At 37.7% G+C, this 26,148-nt stretch overlaps 2 protein-coding genes across 12 annotated transcripts in view; one reads left to right on the top strand and one right to left on the bottom strand.

Moving 5' to 3' along the window:
• The window catches only part of LOC126979529 (zinc finger protein 429-like), a 247,894-nt gene that overhangs the window by 158,508 nt on the left and 63,238 nt on the right, over positions 1–26,148 (bottom strand). The window lies entirely within an intron of this gene.
• Positions 8,394–14,532, top strand: LOC126979511 (uncharacterized). 11 transcript variants are annotated; one of them, XR_007732838.1, is made up of 3 exons: positions 8,394–9,462; positions 10,445–10,543; positions 13,511–14,532. XR_007732838.1 is itself a non-coding variant. In XM_050828821.1 (3 exons), the coding sequence occupies exon 3, from the start codon at positions 10,957–10,959 to the stop codon at positions 14,263–14,265; it is 3,309 nt and encodes a 1,102-aa protein (XP_050684778.1). In that variant the 5' UTR covers positions 8,394–8,976; positions 9,316–9,462; positions 10,445–10,956; the 3' UTR covers positions 14,266–14,532. The 11 variants fall into 11 exon arrangements, 9 of the variants coding, with proteins under 9 accessions (XP_050684778.1, XP_050684782.1, XP_050684783.1 ...); XM_050828821.1 differs by having other exon boundaries at positions 8,394–8,976; positions 9,316–9,462; positions 10,445–14,532; XM_050828825.1 differs by having other exon boundaries at positions 12,257–14,532.

The raw sequence follows: 26,148 nt of genomic DNA, 5'->3' as shown, positions 1-26,148 counted from the left end.
TGCAAGACAACGATATATTTAATAGGATATACATAGATATAACAATAATAATAAAGTTCTTTATCACTGCTAATAAACCTGATATTCTGTTGGTAGATCGGTTAGAGTGTCGGGCATTTATTGTTGATATCACCGTTCCGTGTGATGACATCCTCGCGCTCGTAAAACTGAGATAGACAAATTGCGGAAGTATCTAGACCTAGCACACGAGGTAACTGACATGTGGGATTCGTTGATTCAAAAATAATTATCCCGATAGTCGTGTCCGTAAACGGTCTTATCGCAAAGAGCCTCGACCATGATCTCAAATAACTGCAATTATGGGTCAGATACAGAAGGCAGCTATTTTGGGAACGGCACGCATCGTGCGGAAGTTCGTCATTCTGCTGCCCTAACCACACCGGCGGAATTGTATTGAATCAACGCCGGTCGGACTCTATTTTATATTTAAATACATAATGTTGTTTTATATACATATAGATAATAAGATTCAATTGTAATAAAGTGTATATTATTAATAAATACTTATTGTTATTAACTTAATACATGACACTTATTTAAATACATATTTGTGTATGTCTGTGTGTCTGGGCAACTGTTTCATCTTCCTATCTTTTAATTTGCCTACCTCTGTTTCTCTTGCAACCTCTTGGGTACCATGCAGTTATGCTCTATTTATCAGGTCGTCTCATCAGGCGTCCAGCCCATTTCATTTTAGACTCTTTATACCATGGGCAACATCGTACTCTTACTTTGTCTCTCAAATATTTACTACTTATTTTGTCTATTCTATTTTTTCTTCTTTATTCTATTTTTCCACAGATGATGTTAACATTGATCAGTAAATCTAGCAATCGTATTGATATTATATTCTTATACTTAGAAATAATACATTTACCAGTAGGAGGCTCCTTTGCATAGGATGCCGGCTAGATTATGGGTACCACAACGGCACATTTTTTTGCCGTGAAGCAGTAATGTGTAAGCATTACTGTGTTTCGGTATGAAAGGGCGCAGTAGCTAGTGATCTTACTGGGCAAATAAGACTTAACATCTTACATCTCAAGGTGACGTGCGTAGATATAGTGCCACTCAGAATACTTAGGTTTTTCAAGAAACCTGAGTGGCACTGCATTCAAATTCAAATATTTTTATTCAAAATAGGATTCAAAATCACTTATTGAACGTCAAAATCTACCACCCATTCAAAAGAGACTGCCTCAGACCTGAGAAGAATGGGCGCAAGAAACTCAGCGGGCTTTTTTTTTGCTAAAAACAGCTACATAGTTTTACAAATCATTTCAATTACAATACGTAAGGTGACGCTACAAAAATACTCAAACGACAAATGCTTTAAACAAATGCCTTACACGAGTAAATAGTAAATTAATACGAAGAAACAAGAGTTATTGAGTACAGTAGATGCATCAATCCACACCGTAAATAAATAAAGGTATGCTGTGAGCATTTTATTACGCATTGTAATTAGAATCGCTTAAGCAGTAATCTAAATATTATATTTGTAAATTTTTTGGATGCGAATAATTATTATGACAGTATCCTTACACAAATAATGAATTCAAGCTCTAAAGGTTGAAGCGTTTATTTATATGATAATTTATATTTTTATGGTTTATTCTTTATTATTTTTTCTTAAATATTTCGTATTTAAACGCTTTTAACTAACACAATTAATATACTGGATGCAGCGCCTTACAAACTAATTTGTTCTACAAATAACAGCCATTGTAAAATACTCTATTTATTAAAAGTTAAGTCTTGTATGTTCTTCTCACGAGCATTACTTTTTCAAAACATATGGTAGATTTAAAAGAAACATTTATTGACGATTCAAGAGTGCTTTTTTTATGGAATAGGTAGACAAACGAGAGTACGGGTCACCTATTGTTAAGTGATCACCGCCGCCCACAATCTCTTGCCGGCCTTTGAGGAAGGTGTACGCGCTTTTTTGAAGGTACCCATGTCGAATCGTCCCGGAAACACCGCACAAGGAAGTTCATTCCACAGCTTTGTAGCACGTGGAAGCAAGCTCCTTGAAAACCGCACTGTGGAGGACCGCCACACATCCAGATGGTGGGAATGATATCCTAACTTGTGGCGTGTCGTGAGAAGGTGGAATTCGGCGGCAGGAATCAGGTTAAACAGCTCTTCGGAACACTCCCCGTGATAAATGCGGTAGAAGACACACAATGAAGCAACGTCTCTACGCAACGCCAAGGGATCCAGCCGTTCACAGAGCACTGGGTCCCCGACAATTCGAGCTGCTCTGCGTTGCACGCAGTTAAATGGATCGAGCTGATACTGGGGTGCGCCAGACCAGAGATGACAGCAATACTCCATGTGTGGCCGGACCTGCGCTTTGTACAGCGCTAGAATGTGGGCTGGAAGTATTGCCGTGCTCTATAATAATGCCCAGTTTCTTTGAAGCCAATTTGGCTTTGCCCTCCAGATGACCACGAAATTGGCAATCGCTCGAGATTTCGAGACCCAATATTCCGATACTAGGCGAGGCTTTAAGGGAAGTGTTTTCGAAGAGCGGTGATACGACAAATGGGGTTTTTTTAGTGGTAAACGCGCAAACTTGAGTCTTCTGGGGGTTAAATTGGACAAGGTTCAATTTTCCCCATTCCGCGACCTTCTCAAGAGAGGACTCGATAGAAGACAAAAGTTTCTCCCGGCACTGGTCGACGATTTTCCGAGAGAGACCTGCATGGCCCGTGTATACGGCATCACCAGTGCTGTCGTCTGCATAGCAATGAATGTTGGAGGTTTCCAACATATCATTGATATTCAGAAGAAACAGCGTAGGGGATAGCACACAGCCTTGGGGCACTCCAGCATTCACGGGCTTGAGGTTCGAGCAATGTCCGTCGACAATGACCTGTATGCTGCACCCAGTGAGGAAGCTGGAGGTCCACTTGCAGAAGCTCTCGGGAAGCCCAAATGATGGAAGTTTTGAGAGGAGCGCCTTGTGCCATACACGATCAAAGGCCTTCGCTATATCCAGGCTAACTGCCAGGCCTTCCCCCTTGCTTTCAATAGCCGCAGCCCATCTATGTGTTAGGTATACCAGAAGATCACCACCAAGAATTGTCACTCCTTGATCAACTGGAGACCCTCTAGCAATAGGCCTGTAGTTTGCCGGATCCGAACTGTCTCCTTTTTTTTGGATCGGATGGACAAGGGTTGACTTCCGTGAGTCAGGGACTACGCCTTTGGAATAAGAGTGCCGGAATAAACGCGTTAGCACCGGCGTCAACTCAGGGGCACACGTTCTAAGCACGATTGGAGAAATGCCATCCGGCCCGCTCGACTTCCTGACTTTCAACGAAAATAGAGCTCGCCTAACAGTTTACTGTCTGAACTGTACTTCATAGCATAGCTTAGAGCTCTGACCGCGGGATGGTCGGCGGTGTTTTTCCGTTGTCGTCAAGAGTCGAGTTGGAGGCGAAAAGAGCGTAAAGGAGATCAGCTTTCTCTTTTGCCGTATGGGCCAGGGTGTCATTCCTCATGTGCAACGGCGGCATGGACGGCTGGCTGTAGTTATCATGAGCAGCTTTCGACAACGACCAGAACTTGCGTGTTCCGATCGAATAACTGGAAAGCTGCTCGCCAATTTTGACGACGTGTTTTGACTTTGCACGGGCGATTTGCCGCTTGAAAAATCTGGAGGCACGGTTGTATTTCCTCTTAAGAACTATACAGTTCCGGTCCTTTGTGCCCAGCGCCGCAACCCAAGTTCGATACGCCTGTTTTTTGCAGTCAGATGTTGCTTTAACTGACGCATCGAACCAGGGCTGTGATCTGCCTCCGATCGGTATTACAGAGCTTGGTGTAAAAATATCCATGCCCTGCAGTATCACATCGGCTACTGCAACGGCGCAGGCACCAGGATCATCATCATCATCATCATGAGCTTCCTTGTGCGGTGTTTCCGGGACGATACGACATGGGTACCTTCAAGAAAAGCGTGTACACCTTCCTTAAAGGCCGGCAACGCTCTTGTGATTCCTCTGGTGTTGCAGGAGAGTGTGGGCGGCGGTGATCACTTAACACCAGGTGACCCGTACGCTCGTTTGTCCTCCTATTCCATAAAAAAAAAAAAAAAAAAGGGAAACAAACCGTGCCCCAAGGGTAGGATGCAAAAAAGGAACGCAACCTATCCCAATCTGCTGACTTGTAGTGCCAAACGCGGCGGGTCGCTGGTGGTCTGCGACGTTGGCGTCGGATGGGCACTACACTCCTGACCAGGCAATGGTCCGCGTCGACAAAGACCTGGTAACCATCGGGATGTGAAGTCAGCAGAAGATCTAATAAGGACAGCATGTGGCTATCCACATCCAGGAGCCGTGTTGGCGACTCAACCAATTGGGACAGACCATACGCCAATGGAAAATCATGCACAGATCGCCCTGCGTAGTCTGTGGTACGTGATTCAAGCCATTCGGCATTGTGCCCGTTGAAATCACCCAAGACTACGATTTCAGCGGATGGGATCTGTGCAAGCACGTCGACAATTGCCGCTTGAACGCAGCCCATGAGATGATCGGCTTCTGCGTTACCACTATGGGACCTGTAGACACACGCATAGATGCGGACGCGGTCCTTTAAATCTACGCGGAGCCAGAGAGTGGACAGGTCCCTACCCTCAAAATTGTCGAGACGGCGACAGCAAATATTCTCCCTAACGTACACACAAACCCTGGCATGAGGCAAAAAATTGTGCTCAATTTTGTACCCGGGCTACGTTAAATATGACGTATCGCTAGGTCGAGATATCTGCGTCTCCTTAAGGAAACACAAGGTCGGCTTCGCCGTCTCAAGGTGGTAGTGGACGGCGTTTAAGTTGGAGTGAATTCCCCTGATATTGCAAAAGTCCACGTTGAGAGTGGAGCGGGGTGCCGTGGTGTTACTGCCTCGTTTGTCCTTGGTCATGCGCGGTTCTGTGCCCTCCCCAGAATACGAAGGGCAGCCCGAGCTGGAGTGCTCGGGGAGGGATTCTCCGACTCCGGTAGAGCCGGTACCCTCCTGGGGTACTATCTTTTTAACGACCGCTCTCATAATCTTTGTTAGGGAAGGGGGGGGGGGATGACCACCGGTCCTCGACACTAACCCATGCGAAATATAGCGGCACTAGGCAGTTACTTCACGCCGGTATTTTGTGCGAGTGTGGTAATTAACCCGGACGAGTCTAGCCGATTGTGGTGACGTCAAAAGACGGCAGCGTGACTCTCCCACTTCTAAAAAGCCCTTAGTCGCCACTTACGACACCCATGGGCCTGGGACTCCCCTATTCTTTTTATGCCCCGGGGAAAGTACAGGGCTATTATTATTATTTGATTATAATTTGACTTTGACTATTTCTTTTTAGTCACAAGGTCTATTTTATGCTTTTTAGTTACTTGAGCTGGTGATTGAATAGCTTGTTGTAACAAAAAAATACATATTTCAACAAGATACATAAATTTTCCATAATATAATTTCGGAACAACCCGCTATTAATCTAGCAGCTAGCGTAGGCACTGACACCTATCTGTTCCCACGTTGCGCCGTAGGCGTTCATAGCTCGTAGGCTATGTCGTAAGTGAGTAGCGCCTACGTAGGGGAAGAATAAAATTTTGTTCCATATATGTTATAATTGTATAACTAAAATAATTGCATTTTAATGTAAATTTATTTTTTATGATAACGGTGAAGTAGTGCTAGCCGTGTGTTTATTTAATGTTAATGTAATGCCGCTGTATATTATACTTATATACACACCTAATAGTGATTAAATGTATATTTATCCATTGGATGATTAAATATTGTTACTATAGACCATCAAGACTTTTTAAGCCGTTCTAGAGTTATATTAAGAGAAACGGACGGACAAATTTTCAAAAATCATAGATGTAGGGCCAGTAAGTCATAAAACCTGTATATAATAATATATTAACAGACGGAGCCTTTTCATATTACTTTTCACTAGCATTTTAGCTTCATTAGTATCTTATTTTATTTCGTTCATTTTATTAATAAATTTGAGCTGAATTCAAATTGATGTAGCAAATATTGAATTACTTGCTGCCCTGTTATAAACTTTAAAGTCCTTTTTATTTTGGATATGATTCACAATATTTGCAAACAGCCTGCGTAGGTTAAATTATGTTAAAACTTTAATGTAGGTAATACAGTTAGTATAACTTTAACGACGAAATAATATATACTTTATTGCCTACTTATAATTTTTTGTCCAGTTTATTCAAAATAATCAAGTACCACAGAATATAAATCCAAATATAACAGAAGTATTTTTTGTGAACAATCTGAATAAATTCATCGCAACACGATGAATATTTCAGCAACAAACTTGGCGTTTTTGATTTTATGTTTCATTCACCTCACACAATGGGTATCAAACGAATAGAGACTAAATCGTTACAGAATATAGGGCAACCATTTTCATCATGTTTTGTTATTTTTTATCTTTACATATAAATGTAACTGATACGAATCTAGGAATAGATTTCCAGACTCATTTTGTTTCACAATTTTAGATATTACTAGCTGATCCAGCAAACCTTGTATAGCTATATAAAGTAATAAAAAAATTCATTAATTATTTTTTTTTGGGATTGCCATCTTGCAACTCTATTGCGTATCTGTGGATATAACAGAATAATATTAAAATCGCGATACATAAATAGTTGTTGATGGTAGACGGGTGAAAATTTGAAATTTTATGTTTTTTTTAATCCTGAATCATAATAAAATAAAAACAAAAATATTGTCAAAAACATACAGAAAAATATTTAGGGGTTTATAATTAAAGTATAAATAATAGATTTTGGCCGATTCTCAGACCAACCCGATATACACACAATTTCTTAAACAAATTTGTTTAGCCGTTTTGTAGGAGTCTGTTAACAAACACCGGGACACGAGAATTTTATATATAAGATGAAACCATGTTAAATTTGTAAGTCTTGTGCTTATACAAATTTTCTACGTAGAAAATGCATTCCGTAAAGGCTTTCGGTTGAGCGAGTAGCCAATATCCCGAGGATAAACTATTTTAAGCTTTAGAATTTCGGTTGGGATATTATCTGGAGTTTTGCGAAAATACTGTGTGTTACTTCCTGTAATTCAGCTTGGTATTTTGAAACTAAATATTTATATATAGGTCGTGCATTCACTTAAGCCTCTTTACCAATACGGTATGGTAGTTTTCATACTCATAAGGTTTCAAGCGTTGCCTTTCAAGTATTTCTATTTGAAGTGTTCGCGCTTTTTGGAAAAATTGAACTCATTGCATTTGTTTCCATTAGGAATAAAGTACCTTGAAACAGTTTTTTTTTATTCGATTTCAAGAAACTTCGAAACGACAACGATATTGCTATAGTCATAGTATAACGCGGGGCCATTTTGGATTTCAAAAACAATCCCAAATTTATTCTCTGCTATCTTGAGAAGCTTGGAATCGATAGCCATATTTTTACAAAATTAATTATAATACTTTGAATTTTTGCGGCAGCCATCTTTGATTTCACAAATTAATCCTAAATTCGTTTTACAACATTCCAAGAACCTTGGAAATGATTATGTTTCCTTCAGTTGCTCTATTTGGCCGTCATTCGTAATAATGTAGACCCAACAAAAATTAGAACGACGCACCCTTGGGAACTTATCAATTTTACGGGATAAAAGTATCCAAATTATGACCTTTTCTATTAACATCGTATATGCAAAATTTCATGAAAATCATTAAGTTTTTCAGCTAGTCATTTGTATATTTGTGTAACAAACAAAGTTGATTCATGTTTAAAAATTTAAAAATATTCCAAAACAGCATTTCCAGTAATTTTCGACTATTGGATCTAAGGGATATTTTCATAATATTATATCTGTTACATATCTAGTACATATCGGGTACATATCTCCGCTGTTTGAAATTTCGTGAATCTTGTTAAATTAATACAATAACTGAATTATGATATTCTGTGCTTCCGAGCTAATATTATTATAGAAAATAACTATTCAATTCGCAGTTTTTATGAAACATTACATCACTGCGATTGTAAATTTTTTTCGAGGGAACATTCTTAGTTGCATCTAGTATGACTCAAACTCAAGATTTTAAATAAATTTATATGCAATTACATAATCTAAGGCAATTAACAAATATATCTGAGATAAACATAAATTTAAATAAAAGAAATTAAATTGATATAAAGCAGGCAAAATAAAAAATAAAAAAGTAAATTTAAATTGATAGTTATTTAAGTTTTTTATGTAAACTTATAAAAGAAGGCTACAGAAATACTTGGCATTGTAGCATGCTATTGAAAAAAAAAAATCATGAGAATTGAAATGGAATGAAATTTTGTTGGAGCCGCCTTAACTGCGGCTGATGAACCGGTTGTGTAGCCGGACGCCAGAGGGGAGCCGCCGGAGAGGGGAGGCAACGGTCGTCGACCCACTCGGCAGTGCCACGTCCCGCAGTCGCGTCAAACCCTATCAGCACGACACCCGCGCACGCGCATCTACCTATTTACAATATTTCCGCATACGATAACCAGTTACTTTGTGCTGTCAATAAACATTTAACTACAGTCCGCTGTTTGCTTCGCCACCATATGGTCCTTCTCACCTTGTCTACATGAAATAGCGACCAGCAGTACAAAGGAACAAAGAAAGTTAACGGACCCAAACCGGCCACGTAACATTCTTCGAGTTGTCGCCTGAATCCTTCAAGTCATCGTGCCTGCTTTCTTTTGGTTGTCGTGGAGTGCGTTCTGAAGGTCTTGGATTTACCGCCTGAAGCCATCCACCAAATCAGGGACCACTTGGAGGGTCATCGGGATTGCGGATCATCAACTTCGGTTGCGCGTGATCAGCATCAACGCACACGATTCGTCGGGCAACGAGGCTACGTGTTAATTTCATTCATCACCTGTGGATGGCATAACAACCGTGAGATCGTTCCAACCTACTCCTCAATATATAAAATCATTTGCTGTACTGCATAATTTAAAATCATTTGTCATTTTATTCTTGTACATTGCCTCTCATTTTTATTCTATTTATATTCATCTCATTCATCATATCAACTAGATTTTCTTAGTCTCATTTATCGTCATATTTGAACATTATAACGCCTGACATCATTCTATAGCAAAATTGCTTACACAATTTTCGAATTATGTTGAACTATCTAAATCTTGTAAAAAATTAAACGAATTGCAGACTATAGAACTGGAGTTCAGGCTGGCTGCTATTGAGGCCCTACATGAAAAGTATGACGCCTTGCAGGACGAGTTGGAGATGTTGGCGGACGACCCCGACGAGCAATATGCGGAACGCGAAGAATTTGATAAACTATACTGCAGTCTAGTGGCTACTGCTCGCCAGCTGATCACTATCGCGCGCAGAGAGTTGAATGCAGACATCGCGTCCGAGGTGAGCTCTTGTTCAAACACGCATAAGCATAATAGGGTGCGTCTGCCTAAAATTGATTAGCCCAGATTTTCAGGCAGCTATCATGATTGGTTGGAATTTCGTGACACATTTCAATCAATAATAAACAGTAACCAGTCTATCGATGACATTAATAAGCTCCACTATCTTCGTGCATCACTAAAGGGGAGTGCTCTTTTAATAATTAATAATCTCGATTTTAAGTCGGAGAATTACAACGCTGCCTGGAAGTTGCTTTGTGAGCGTTATGACAATAAGAGGCTGCTTGTGAATAATCATGTGCAAGCTTTGTTTAACATTGAGTCATTTTCAAGGGAATCAAGTAAGTCAATAAGACATTTAGTAGACGAAACTAAAAAAAATTTAAGAGCCCTGGCGACCTTGGATCAACCTGTTCAATATTGGGACACCTTAATTATCCACATTATGACGGGTAAACTAGATCAAATCACAAATAGGGAATGGGAGCAGCACCGCAACTCTATGTCACAGCCTCCCACCTTACCAGTCTTTATTACATTTCTCAATAGTAGGGCAGATTTATTAGAAACACTAGAGGAGTCCAAAGTTGCTAAAACACAAAACTCACAAGCTTTTAACAATACTAAACCTAAAAGCTTTGTAATTAATACTAATAATAATTTTACTAACCATAAATCATTCAATCATAAATCTTCATTATGTCAATTATGTAATCAGTCACATTTCCTATTTTCTTGCCCTAACTTTAGAGACTTACCTGTAGAGTCCCGTATTAAAAAGGCCCAAGACTTAAAAGTTTGTTTGAATTGCCTACGTCCAGGTCATGTACTTTCAAAATGTAAATTAGGCTCTTGTAAATATTGCCGTCTGAAACATAACACTTTGTTACATATTGAGAATGAACCAGAGCAATCTACCTCTCAAAATGTAGCGCTTACTCTTAATAACACGTCTGAAACAAGAACTGTGTTACTCTCCACAGCGCTCGTGAATGTGGTGGATACTAACGGAAAGCTCCATACCGCACGGGTCTTGCTGGACAACGGGAGCACAGCCAACTTTGTTTCAGAGGATTTCTGCCGTAAGCTGCACCTTTGTACTTTGAATACCAAATCCAGAGTGTTTGGCATCAATAATCAGTCTTCAAACTGCACAAAATCATGCAATTTTAAATTACAGTCATTAGATAAGGTATACGAAGTCAACATAGAATGCTTTGTATTATCTAAAATAAGTACTAAGCTACCATCAACTTATGTTGACACAAGGAGCTTTCAAATACCCACTGGCATTCGTCTTGCCGATCCTACTTTCAATTGTCCGTCTTCAGTCGACATCTTAGTTGGCGCAGAAATATTTTGGGAAATTTTAGGCGCGAATCGTATCAGTTTAGGAAAGAACAAACCTTCTTTATTTGAATCTAAGTTAGGCTGGTTGATTTCCGGCTTATTTATAAACTCAAATCATAATAATGACTCTTCTTCTCCCGTGTGCATGTTTTCAGACAACACACTATCAGATTTGTCTCGATTTTGGGAGCTTGATACTATTTCTTCAAAACACAAACTCACTCCCGAAGAGAAGCGCTGTGAGCAGATATTTGCGGATACCACGTATCGAGAATCTGATGGTCGTTTCGTGGTGACTCTACCCCTCAAAGAGCCACCCACCATTCTAGGTGACTCTTACAACATGGCCAGGCATAGGTTTATCTCTTTAGAACGTAGATTACAAAAAAATCCAATTCTTCAGAAACTCTATTTTGACTTCATGCGTGAGTACATAGAGCTAGGTCATATGACTGAAATTAATTCTTTTGATTGGAACTCTACAGAGCCATCTTATTACTTGCCACATCATGGAGTCATGAAGGAGTCGAGTTCCACTACGAAACTGCGTGTCGTATTTGACGCGTCTGCAGTTACTACGTCGGGAAAGTCTTTCAACGACATCCAAATGATAGGAGCCACTCTTCAAGACGATTTACAATCGATTCTTCTTCGATTCCGCCAGCATAGAATTGCAGTGTCAGCGGATATTCAGCAATTCTATAGACAGCATCTTGTCACTTCTCCACAACGATGTCTGCAACAGATACTATGGAGAGAAAGCCCTAGGACACCGTTGAAAACATACGTACTTAATACAGTCACCTACGGTACGGCATCTGCACCTTTTCTCGCAACTAGGTGTCTGTTACAACTAGCGCATGATTGTAATAACAAGGCCATTCAATTTACAATCGAACATGATTTTTATGTTGATGATTATTTATCAGGTTCATCATCTGTCGAAGAGGCGATACATCAATGTCGTGAAGTTATCGCTGTCTTACAATCAGCTCAGTATAATCTGCGTAAGTGGCATTCTAATTCCGTGGAAGTCATGCAGCACTTTCATGGAATTAATTGTGATACACAAGGCTCTGTTGATCTAAGCTACAACTTTAACGAGATTTCTAAAACATTAGGCCTCAACTGGAAATTATTTAATGACACATTTTCTTTTACAATTAATTTAAAGCACACTGACATTATTTCAAAACGACACATTTTATCTACGATTGCACAAATATTTGATCCCTTAGGTCTTGTAGCACCATGCATCGTGGAATCTAAAATTATCATGCAACAGTTGTGGTTAGCTAAATGTACTTGGGACGAACCTGTTTCTGAAGACATACAAAGGTCTTGGGAGAGTTTTCAAAATACTCTTCCATTGTTAAACAACATAGAGATTCCACGTTGGATTTCATGTGACTCTCCTATAAAACTGCAATTGCACGTGTTTACAGATGCGTCTGAGCGAGCTTACGGTGCCTGCGTCTTCGTGCGCAGCATACATGCCGATGGCTCTGTTCACGTTCATCTACTTAGTTCCAAGAGCAAGGTAGCTCCTATAAAACCAGCTACTATGCCCCGACTCGAACTATGTGCAGCCTTGATGGGCGCTCGATTGCATTCTAAGGTACTTCAATCACTTACCCTAAAATTCAACGAGTCAGTGTTCTGGTGCGACTCTACCATAGTGTTGGGCTGGCTATCGATGACACCCTCGAATCTTAAACCTTTCGTCCGTCATCGTATCTCTGAAATCCAGGACATTGTCGGTGGTGACTGTTGGCGCTACGTTCCTTCAGCAGAAAACCCCGCAGACCTCGTCTCACGAGGACTCTCAGCTGACAAGTTAGCTCACTCTTCTTTATGGTGGTCAGGGCCACAGTTTCTACAACAAGACCAATCAATTTGGCCGCAATTTCCACGATCGCATGACAAGTCTACGTTACCAGAGACAGTTAGAATTTTTCATGTCAACGTCGACGGTGAAAATGTAATTTCTACACTTTTCAATCGGTGTTCAAACTTTAACGCATTGCAACGCATCGTAGCCTTTATGTCACGGTTTCTTAAAAATTGCAAATTACAAAATCAAAATCGTACATTTGGTCCACTAACAACATGCGAATTAAATAATTCATTAAATTTAATTTTAAAAATCTGTCAACAAGAATCATTCCCTGAGGAGTACAATCTTCTCACTTCAGGTAAACTATTACCTCCTAAAAACAAACTCTTATCATTATCGCCTTTTCTTGACGATAATAAAATTATTCGAGTAGGGGGCAGGCTTCATAGTTCCTTTTATGACTACAATGTTAAACATCCTGTTCTTCTTTGTAGCTCGAATCGAATCTGTAATTTAATATTTCAAATGTTTCATCATAAATTATTTCATGCAGGGCCTCAACTGTTACTTGCCTCCATTCGTCATCACTACTGGCCCATCGGTGGTAGAAATCTAGCCAGGAAGACAACACATCAATGTGTAAAATGCTCTAGAATCAAGGCTAACACAATCCAACCTATCATGGGCAACCTTCCAGTGCAGCGTTTACATCTAGAATTTCCCTTTTTAGATACAGGTGTCGATTACGCCGGTCCTATCATGATAGCTGACCGCAAGGGCAGAGGTTGCAGGCTCGTCAAGAGCTTTATATGTGTATTTGTGTGTTTGGCCACAAGAGCAGTTCACCTTGAGCTTGTTTCAGACATGACAAAAGAAGCTTTTTTAGCAGCTCTCAACCGATTTATTGCTCGGAGGGGGAAACCACGCCACATCTTCTCGGACAATGGTAGTACTTTCGTCGGGGCCTTCAATGAGCTAGCGCAGCTTCTAGCACAGGATCTCGACCTAAATAGAATCGATCCAGGTATAACCTTTTCGTTTATTCCGGCATATACTCCACATTTCGGTGGACTATGGGAATCTGCCGTCAAATCCACCAAATATCATTTAAAACGAATCTTAAGCCTTACGTACCTCACCTTTGAAGAAATGGCAACTTGCCTTATTCAGATTGAATCTATATTAAATTCTCGTCCTCTAACTCCTATATCCAGTGACCCGTCAGACCTCACTCCACTTACACCCGCACACTTCCTTATTGGGCGATCTTTACTGACGTTGCCTCATCCACAGGTCACCAGAGCCAGTGTGTCCTCGCTTCAGCGATTCCAGAGAATCGAATATCTGAAGCAACATTTTTGGAATCGCTTCTCAAACGAATATGTTCTCTGGCTTCAGGAAAAATCCAAATGGCATCGCTCTACCAGAGAAGAACTAAAGGAAGGGGCTCTCGTTGTAATCAAGGACATGACCTCTCCGCCTCTTATGTGGCTGATGGGACGAGTCATCCGTGTGCTACCAGGGAGTGACGGCGTCGCAAGAGTTGCAGACATACGCACACGCAAGGGTGTGCTCAGACGGGCATTCAAAACTATTTGCCCCCTGCCTCTACAGTGACTCTACCTTGAAGACCACGGCTCTTCAACAGGGGGAGCATGTTGGAGCCGCCTTAACTGCGGCTGATGAACCGGTTGTGTAGCCGGACGCCAGAGGGGAGCCGCCGGAGAGGGGAGGCAACGGTCGTCGACCCACTCGGCAGTGCCACGTCCCGCAGTCGCGTCAAACCCTATCAGCACGACACCCGCGCACGCGCATCTACCTATTTACAATATTTCCGCATACGATAACCAGTTACTTTGTGCTGTCAATAAACATTTAACTACAGTCCGCTGTTTGCTTCGCCACCAATTTATTTATTGCCTCGAATACAGTATACATTATAGATCTTTAATTTTTTTTAAGTGTCTTCTGTAACGTGTTTTAGTTTAAAGTTATTCTAAGAGGACAATTAATGCTGGTATAAAAATAATTAACATTTTATTTGTTTGTTTCAAAATCAAAATCAGTTTATTCACGTTGGTCACGGAAATGACACTTATGAATGTCAAAAAAAAATATTTTTCTTATTGAATCTACCGCTACTTCGTAAAGGGTTGAGCCAATGAGAAGAAGTAGCAAGAAACTCATTGCCACTCTTTTATATCAAGATTTACATTTAGATCGATTTACAAATCATTTCAATTACAATATAATATGTAAAATGTGAAATGATGCAACAAACACTTTCAAACGTCAAATAGTCAATGTCTTACACGAGTAAGTCAAAAAAGTAAATGTAAATTAATACAAAAGTTATTGAGTACAGTAGCTGCATCATCCGCATACACCATAAATCAATAAAGGTATTCTGCGAGCATTTTATAAGCGATTATAAATAAATATATTGAAATATATAAGGAAACAATAAAATATTCCACTTAGAAACTCAAAAGCTTCAACGTAACGGACGTTAACGCAAACGGAAGTAATTTGTGGTTGAATTAATTAAACATCTGGCTAGTTCAAGAAAGTTCTAGTTTCAAAACGAACCAGTACAGTGAGGCACAGACATTACTAACACATACATAATATATAACATTTAAACTCAACGTCTGCAAGCCTTAATTTGCACTTTATGCAAATAATAGAAACGGACTAATTGCATTAGCAACTGCTGTTTTGTTTTGCGCAGACTGTTTAAGTTGCACAATTAAGATGATTTACTACTTGATAATGTGAAGGAATTAATCATATGCATTTATTAAAGCACGAGTATCGTATACAATTTTTCCTATTAAGTTGCGCAAAGATCGATCACTATAATTATTTTCAAACATTCCCGCACGCTCTTGTCAACGTGTGGGAAAGTTATACTTTGCGAACGCAAATACATGCACAAAATCAAACTTTGCGCACGATAATAGGGAAAAAATAAACACACAAAGCGTATTTATTTATGCAAATTGGTAATGAGATATTGTTCACTTTGATATTAGAACTATCTCTCAAAATCAAACCAAAATCACTTTATTCATGTAGGTCACGGAAATGACACTTATGAATATCGAAAAATATATTTTTTCATATTGAATCTACCGCTACTTCGTAAAAGGTTGAGCTAATAAGAAGAAGTAGCAAGAAACTCATTGCCACTCTTTTAAAAGCCGTCTTGTTTTTATTGATTCCCAAATGGTCATTGGTTACCCCAGGGAAATTTGAGTGGACTGTATTTACTTAATAAAAGTTTAGGTGAACAGAACAGTAATCATAGGAATAAGGGGGGAAACTAGTACTAATCTCTTTTCCAAGTTCCTGGATTCTTCTATTTTCGTCATAAATTGTGTTTGAATGTTACCATACCATAGACTTGCATATACGGGCATATAGACAAAGAGTGTGCAAGAGAGAAGAATATCTCTAACAGAGATACAGCAAGATAGAGAAGGTAAGCGAATCTGTATTACTCGAACTGATTTTGATTGAGAAGCCGTAAAAAGTCAGCCACTCTTGGCGTTACCTCCTTAGTATTTTGAATAGTAAACCACTACCGACAAATCAAAATTGGTCAAGTACTATCGAACTGTCAGGTCGTTCATACGCTTATTATTATGAGTAGGGGATAAGATGCACTTAAATCCTAGAATATATTGTGCCCCTTGCTTGCGCTAGCGCGCCTACCCTCGACTTCTTGTGTCTTAAGACAACGAGCTGTGGTGAGATCGAGGCTACAGACTAGGAGACGTGTGCCGGGATTTAAATTGTATTCTCTAGACCTTTTCCTTTTAAGAAGCGTAGGATCCTCAGAAAGTCTAGGTCAGGCACGTCCTCTGCTTTGAGTGAGGGTGTTATAAGACACCCTAGCCTGATTCTGGCAATGGCTTTGCAATTCAAAAGGTTGTGTATGGGGTCTTCAGCGGCTTTGCAGCAGAATCTGCACAGATTTGATTCACTGAGACCCATTTTGGTTAGGTGCCCGTTCAGCTTGCAGTGGCCAGAGAGGAAACTCTTGAGGGCTCTCACTTCTCTCCTGTCCAAGCTTATGTATTGTTTGGCACGCTTACTTTGATAGTTGCCTAGGAGCAGCTTAGCCCATCGATTCATATGCTTACGGCCGTTCCCAATATTCCGTCTATCTCCGGTTGTGGCCTACTTGAGATAAAAAATCGTAACTATCGTTGACTATTCTGTCCCAATAAAATTATCGCCGGTAACTCATCTTATCCGTACAAGTTGTCTGTCAATGGGACGACGTATAGCTTACCATATAGTTTGATAGGATTGGATAGAAGTGTGTTTGGAAATTGCAACAGTGAACTGGCGATAAGAATGACTTATCGGATATATTGGGACGGCTTAAGATTATTGACAGCTAATTACTAACAGTAGAAGGTAGTAATAATTTATCTCCATCTGCAGATAGTATATTAGTTACGGCCGTTAGTATGTTGTACCAACTATTAGATTAAGATTTGACAGAGGGCGCTTAATGTAGAGATATTTTTTTTTTTTTATTGTACCCACGTTCATTACTCAGGAGATTAATTAGCACCATCAAAACACTTCAATACACCGCGTATCAATTAATGAACTCACACAAATACCAATAATCAACTTTATTCCAATAGAAATATAGGTTAAAATCATATTGTGAGTTATTAAAAAATGTTTTCGTAAGCTCCAGCGTTCCTTGGGGGATAATAAATCAAAAGGTTCTTGCTTGTTTGAATTTGATGAAGTTTTTTTCTTTTTATTTACTTTGATGGATCTTTCTTTGGTATAAAGACAATGTTGTCTTGTTAGTAAATACTTATATTTGTAATTGTAGCTATTAAAATTACTGGGCAAATGAGACTTAACATCTTATGTTTCAAGGTGACGTGATTAATTGCAGTGCCACTCAGAATTTTTGGGGTTTTCAAGAATCCTGAGTGTCAATGAGAATCAATTACCATCAGCTGAATGTCCTGCTTGTCCCGTATTTTCATAAATATAAAAAAAATAGAAAAGTGAGCCAATGGGAGTTGTGAATGAAAGAAAAACTGTAAGAGAAGTAATGAAAGTAGATTGGACAAATCGTTTGTAAGTGTGAATGTGGAAAGACTTGTTGAACATCAAGTCGAACTGCGTGTACTATCCAACATTATATGTTAGGGATATACTGAAGAAGATGATGAAGGCTGGGCAAGTGTACCATGAACGAGAAACATTGCATGAAGGCTACAGTACAACTATTTTCATCGATGAATGTTTTATCATGTTTCAAAACCTAAGGATAAAACTTTCTACTTAAATATGAATAAAAGAAATTTTTACAGATAATGTAAAATAATAGCTATTATATCCGACAAGGGAGTCATTAAAATTGCATCGGTACAGGTGAGTTGTAGTGGAAAAAGATTTCACAGGTCGTTAGGTATTCAGAACGTTCCTGTGCTCGCAATAATGTGAACACATACGGATAGATATTTGAAGCGATAATGCGACTGTTGTTTAAAAAACCTTCAATAATATTTTACTAATCGATCTAGTAATAAGTGGAAGAATATCTCACTTTTTAGTGGCAGTCACTAGCTTTATTGCTGGCCTGTCGACTGATTTTATTAAAAGTAGTATTTATGACGAGGCACCTAAAGTTGGAAATGTAAGCCCGAGTACCGAATCAAAAATTACGAAACCTACGATACGATAAAAAAAGTACTCAGCAAATTCGTACATCAGGATTGTTATAAGTCGACATTATAAATATGTGCTCGTGATGGTAGGAAGTCTATACCGTGTTAGATCATAATATATTATATAACATGTTATAAGTCGTCGGTAGAAAATTTCTCAAACATTCTTTTTGGATTCCTAGAGAAAATAGCGCTTTCTTAATTCCAATTATGTTCGCAGTTTTACGGCAATTGAAGACGCTGCTATAAACTATAAAAGATCATGGAGAAAAATGCAACTGTAATATTATAGCGAACATCAGAGGGTGATCATTACAATATTAATTAATTGTACAAACCCACCTGGTAAACCTTTACAAAACAACGTATTTTATTCAAATACATGGACTCATATTAAGTGGACCCGCTTAACCATTATCAGATGATAATACAGCAACGCGCGGATGGGCGTAATTATTTCAAACGATTATATTTTCAGGCCATAATATTGTGAGAAACAAGCAGGTTGGCTAAGTACAATGTCACATAAGTGATTTAAATATTACTTACCAATTTGCTTTTAGATTTTGATTTTCTTCTTGTGTAATTTAAGAAAATTATGATATCTTTTCTTAAATGTCTTTGAAATGTAAACATTTGTAATAAAACCAGAATTATCTGTATGTGGAGTGGTTTTCTACAATAATACTTAATTTCGAGTAAGGACAGTTATTGGTTCTGAGAAAAATTTTGTACATGTGCATGTTGCTTCCATCTCTATAGGCTCGTTCGAGATAATGCTTGGTCTGTCATAGAAACGTGGTTTCACCAGTCTCTTTTGGTATTTATTTAATATCCTACTATATATTAAAAAGTCTTTTATCAGTACTACTCTTTTCATTTAATACTGTAATAATGACTGAACATAAGTACTACTTTGAAAAATTTGCCAACGCATTTGGACAGGATACTCCACAAAATTTTCACTTGAAGACTAAAGGAGAGTAACAGAAAATCGCAAACAACATCAAAACAATTTAATAAATCAACAACCATGTATGCCATATAACTTACACCTCGTGTTTTAGATCGAGTGTGTTGCGATATTTTTATTAATAATAATTTTTTTCCCGCGGCTTGTCACATTTTATGTGCCCGTATGTTTTATTGCAGGAGGATACTGTGATTGTATGCAAATCTGAATACTCTGCAGAACAGTTCTTTAATAACAATTTTGTTATTAATACCACCTGAGTTCACATTAAGGTGGGTTTACATGAGACTATATTAATTGGATGTCATTATTATCAGAATATTAGCCTTTTTTATGTAAACATATTATTTTATATATATTTATATGTTTAAAAAAATGTTCAACAATAGCTGAAGCAATTCGGCTAATTATTCTTTTATTTTAAATTTCTCCTGGCATACACATAATATAGCAATTATAATATTTCAAATCAAGGATTTGGATCAAAAACTATAGAATATTTTACGAACTTTTTTTTTTATGGGAGAGAGGACAAACGGGCGTACGGGTCACCTGTTGTGAAGTGATCACCGCCGTCCACATTTTCTTCCAATAATAGAGGAATCTTAAGAGCTTTGCCGGCCCTTTAAACTTTATTTTTCTTATGAGTGGTATACAGAAATCTTTTGTAAGGGGTCTTCACGTGGCAGAAAAGAAAACATTGTAAAAATTCTATTCCAAAAACATTCAGCTTCAGAAATAGATTTTTTGGTCATTCGATATCGAAACAAATTTATATATTATGTATGTATATATATTATAGTATTTAGTTTAGACTAATTTTATATTTATTTAGATAAATCTATAAAATATCATCATGTTTGTTGAATGCGATTACTAATTGTGACAGTAATCACGACCATCATGTTCACGAAGCATCCTATAAAGGATATTTATAGTAAAGATTCCAAAGCGCTAAGCCTAATTGAATAAATTTTATTTGACTTTGGCTTTCACTTTGATAACAAAGATTGGGAATGGAGCGACCGCCTTCAGACTATTAAATAAAACATTTTATTGTATGATATTACATTTTAACGATAATTTTATGAAAAAGAAAATAAGCCCACTGAGTTTGCTTGCGCCCGTTCTTCTCAGGTCTGAGGCATACTTTTTCGATTTTATCCTTATGTTGAATAAAATTATTTGAATTTCAATCATTGGACATACGAAACAAATAAGATTGGACAATTCTTAACTGTATTTAAAAACAAAATATCTTATTAGAAACTGAAAATTAAATAGAAAATATGTTTAATAAGCGATTCAAAAATATTCCTTCAAAGCATTGTTTGCCTTCGGAATGCAAATGTATCAACTTGAAATAAGTCTGTCGTTATTTCTGTTTCGAGATTTACTTAAAACGAGACGCGAAGTAATAAGAAAAATATTTGTCTTCAGGTATTTCTTAACATTTGCGTATTAAACATTTTCGCTGTTTCTATTGAGATCGTAAATGAGGTTAGCATTGTAGATAATTTGAGGTATATAAATATAAGAATTATAGTTTTTTTTTTATTTAACGTCATTCTGGCTGTACTTAAAGCCAACACCAACTAAACACAAACTCTGTACTGGTAAGTCTGGTTCTTAGCTACAATAAAGTTTATTGTGATATAGATACATTTAATTTGTTCAAAATAAATATAAAAAAGGGTTGCACTCCGGGAGTGCCGGTAGATGTGAAAATTTGAACATTAACATTGTGCATTTTAGAATATTTTGGAATGGTTTGGGAATAATTTCGCACGCACGAATTGCTTTATTTATCAGAATGAAAGAGTTAGCATGTGTGGTTTATAACAATATTCATTTATTGCGCTATCGTATACAGAAATGACAATTTATATTTAAAAAAAAATAACACTTCAGAACAATTACAATTATTTTATGTCATATATCGGTAATTTTATATTTAGCTGGCAACTATCTCTTGGCTGTACTGTGAATTGTGTACTATCGCTGTGCAAATAAATTCGTATTTAATTAAGTGGTTTAATTACAAAATTAAACAATTGGTGACGAAGATGGGATAGTTAGATCAATTGCATTTGTGCAGAAATTAATCTTATAAAATTTGATTTCGAACTAGATACTGGATCAGAAGCAACTACAATAAATTTAAAAGATGTAAAAATGTTAAATATGCTTCATAAAATTGAAAATAGAAATATGACCTTTAAAAGTTATGATCAATCAACGTCAAAACCCATAGGAATCTTAAAAAAATTAAAATATACCCTTTTGACCATTTCTTCCCCCTCCTAAAATCTCTTACCATCACCTCATTCATCATTAAAAAGTTTATCCCCCAGAAAAATCAACTTACATTCATAATTTTAACGACTGTCTTACGAATTTACTCTACGACCTTTACCACGTTTTGCACTAGATTTGTAGTCTTCTATCATTTCCCTAGAACGTTTACTAAAACGAAACTGCGCGTCAACGACATTTACGGCCATACACAATATTCAGTCTTTCTCCAGTTGTGGTATATTTGAGATAAAAAATTGTAAATATCGTTGACTTTCTGTCCCAACTTATCGACGTTAACTCATCGTATCCGTATACGCTGTCTGTCAATGGGACGACGAATAGCTTACCAGGGATAGAAGTTTGTATGGAAATTGTAACAGTGGACTGGCGATAAGAATGACTAATCGGATATTTTGGGACAGCTTCAGATTATTGACAGCTAATTACTGACAGTAGAAGGTAGTAATTTATCTCTATCTGTAGATAGTATATTGGGAACGGCCGTTAACCGACAAGCTCACATGTAGTTACCAATATAGTTATACCAAATGTAAAATGTTTATCTCTGCTCTATTATAATATGATGTTTTAAGTTGTCACATGAATGAATGAAAAAGAAAAAATAATTGTGAGGTTTTATGAAACCGCGGTATAAAGTGAAACTTGTTTTCACATAATAGACAGTTAACTAAAAATTTTTGCTAAATTATGCTTTGCTGCTATTGTAATATTTTTCTTTCGCTACTTGAGGCAAGTTTTAGCAAAATGCACATACGAAAAATAACCTCTTTGTTGTATTTGTACTCTTTTGTCCTTTGTCTACTAATTTTTATGATGATCGAATTGAACACAAAGTTGAATGTACTGTAACGCCATGTCTGACTAGAATTTTTTTTAAATCAGTACCTAACTCAAAAAAGTTTTACCATTAATGACCACAACGGTACGAAATCTGAATCGTTATATTAAAGTTGCGTTGTTATACTGAGCTTTAGAAAAATTCCCAAATTTACCTTAAAAACCACACAAAAAAGTCTTTAAAAGTTATAATTCAGTTCGTTATACAACTCTCAGCTCAATTAAGACTTTACTCGTTGTATTTAAACAAACGTGGAATACGCGATCTCATTAATACTTTCGCCGAGTTTAATCTAAAGGTATTTCTTTTCATTAAGCTTCAACTTTTCCGAAGTGGTGGTAAAATCTTTTAAATGCATAAGTGTCATTTTGATCCAACTGAATAATTGATTTTCTTTCTTTCCTTAGATTAGTTATTATAAGACCAGTGGGAGGCTCCTTTGCACAGGATGCCGGCTAGATTATGGGTACAACAACGGCGCCTATTTCTGCCGTGAGGCAGTGTAATGTGTAAGCATTACTGCCTTTCGGTCTGAAGGGCGCCGTAGCTAGTGAAATTACTGGGCAAATTAGACTTAACATCTTGTCTCAAGGTGACAAGCGCAGTTGTAGTGTCGCTCAGAATTTTTGGGGTTTCAAGAATCCTGAGCGGCACTGTATTGTAATGGGCAGGGCGTATCAATTACCATCAGCTGAACGTCCTGCTCGTCTTGTCCCTTATTTTTGAGACCGCTTCATTGAAAGTGACTTATCTTCCTCGGGATGCATTCCTTCCTATCTATACTCATTCCAGTCTATATTCTATGGCCTAAAAAAGGATTGTTTCCTGTAATAAAATGTCGCCAACAAAGGACAGTTGTTTGGTGCCACAGACAAATAAATCTAGGCTAGGTATGGTAGTAGTAGGTATCATAGAATTAGTAGTTAATACGTAATACATACTACATACATCAAATTTTCATGTTTAAATCATAATACTAATGTTTTTTTTTCATTTTAATGTCAAACTAAGAAAATAATTTGGTAATATAATTGGCCAAGATGCTGCTAGGTATATTCTGTAATTATCAATTTTGCCATGTTGGCTGTATGGCCATGTATAACTTTGCCATCCCTTGAAGGAAAAATGAAACCACTCGCCAGAGATAAGTACCTATGTTTTTTTTTATGGAAGGAGGACAAACGAGCATGCGGCTCTTGTGTTAAGGGATCACCGCCACCCACATTCTCTTGCAACACCAGAGGAAGTAGAGGAGCGTTGCCGGCCTTTAATGAAGGTGTGCGCGCTTTTTTTCAAGTTACCCATGCCGTATCGTCCCGGAAACACCGCACAAGGAAGTTCATTCCACAGCTTTGTAGTACGTGGAAGAAAGCTCCTTGAAAACCGCACTGTGGAGGATCGCCACACATCCAGATGGTGTGGTTTTTTGTTTTGGCCAGAAAACGCTCCTGTCGTCTTAGACCCTCTATAAATCGACAAAAAATTTGACATAAATCTATTTTATCAAACAACTTAATTTACTTTGGCTTTTATTCCAGGAATTCTATGCAGCGAGCAGATTGAATAGAAGAAGAACTCTTATATTATTGTTTCAGTAAAGAGGCTTGATAAATTTTCTCCAAAATATTTTCAGCGCCAAAATATATTTACAAAAGGTAATTTAAAACGACGCTACTGCTTCGATGAAATTTTAGGAGATAATATTATTTTTAGATAAAAGCAAGACGCAGTTTACTTCGCAAATTTTGTCTCGGAAATTTAGGGAATTATTTTGCATTGATGCTTAAGTCAACTCTATCTTGATTGTTTTGAAGACCTGTATAATGAAATTAATAATAGTCTATTTTGTATTAAACAATTAATTACATACCACATTAATATTTAATATCTGCCATCAAAGGGATATTTAATTATCAATTCTTCAACCATCACAAATCTTTGCAATTTCTGAGCGAAAGTTCATTAATATTTTTTTCCTCTTAAGTAATATTTTAACATCTTGATTTATTAATATATATATATATATAATTATAAGTTTTGGTCATCATTAGCCGGAAGACTTACGCTGCTGGAATAAAAGCCATTCCCTAAGGATCTCCACGACGACCGGTCCTGCGTTGCCCTATTCCAACGTATTCCGGCGATCTTGACCAGGTCGTCGGTCCATCTTGTGGGGGGCCAACTGACACTGCGTCTTCCGGTACGTGGTCGGCATTCGAGGACTTTTCTACCCCACCTGCCATCTGTCCGTCGAACTATGTGCCCTGCCCACTGCCACTTCAGCTTCGCAATCATTTGGGCTATGTTGTTGATTTTGCTTCTCCTGCGAAAACTCCAAGCATATCCATAAGCACCGCCCAGGTCTCGATCGAATCAAAGGCTTTCTCATGATCCACGAACGCCAAGCATAATGACTGGTTATACTCCCCTGTCTTCTGTATAACCTGCCGCAGCGTATGTATGCGGTCTATGGTGCTAAAGCCTTTTCGGAATCCGGATTGTTCGGGAGGCTGGCAGTCATTGAGCCTGCGAATGAGACGATTCATGATAACTTATATACATAGCTCAGAAGTGTCAGTCTGCTTACTGTGGAGTGTACTAAATTATACTTCTCAGACAAATACAAGGAGAAGTCGTAAATAAAACCTTACCAAATAATTACATATTTTATTGATTCGATAGCAGTGTTACAAGTTCTGCCACTGCTTATACTATTCTTATCTCATCTTCTTAATCATGATTCATCAAAACAGATCATATATTTGAAATATTTGATTGATACATAAGTTTAAAGACCATAAAGGCACATTTTTAAGAAACTGTACATAATAATAAGCAATTTACATAATTATTATTTTATAAACTGCATAGTTTTAGTTTTTTAATCTTAAATCGACATGATTATGTTACACAAATAAAATTCACTGTGGTTTTGATCTCCCCTTGGGAGTTGAACAAAGCATGCAAACTTTATCAACGATACGTCACTCGAACGGTTGGCTGAATTGGAAGAGCGCTCGCAAGGAACGCGGGAGGGCGCGGGTTCAAGTCCCGCATCGTTCATAAATTCTGTTTTCAAATTTCATTTGTGTAATTAATCCCAGCAGTGAGGGTTATCACTTTAAAACATAACAAATTGTTTATGATTATGTGAAGAAAAAATCAAGTAGAGTTTAATTTCAAACATTTACTTTGCTGGAAGGTTTTCCAGCGAGGTAAATCCATCAATAGAATTTAGAACTTTAATAGAATTCGTTCGATATAATATTCTTCTTAAAGTTATCTTTTAAAAAAAAATACGCTGACGATATTTATGGATTTAATAAGTGATGACAGTTAATTAATTAGAAAATTATAGAAAGTACGTCTACAGGAATTATATTTTATTTTGTATTTATTTATTGTTTGTTTCTGTAGCTAAACATAATATTAATATTGTTTAAATCGCATCGCCCTTTTGTCATAAGTGATAGAAAACTGGGTGTGTGGCTTGGAAACGACACTCCTTGTTTTATTATGTCAGATTTACAACTTTTCTTTGGTGATCGGTTGAACGACACAAAATTTAATGTTTTGTCGTGCCATCTACTAGTGACTGACGTGATACATGGATACTATTGAAATCATCTTCATTGAAAACCACTCCAACAAGAAAAAAA

This window comes from Leptidea sinapis, chromosome 3 (assembly GCF_905404315.1).
Source record: "Leptidea sinapis chromosome 3, ilLepSina1.1, whole genome shotgun sequence".
Lineage (NCBI taxonomy): Eukaryota > Metazoa > Arthropoda > Insecta > Lepidoptera > Pieridae > Leptidea > Leptidea sinapis.
This window is presented reverse-complemented; position numbering and strand designations above follow the sequence as displayed.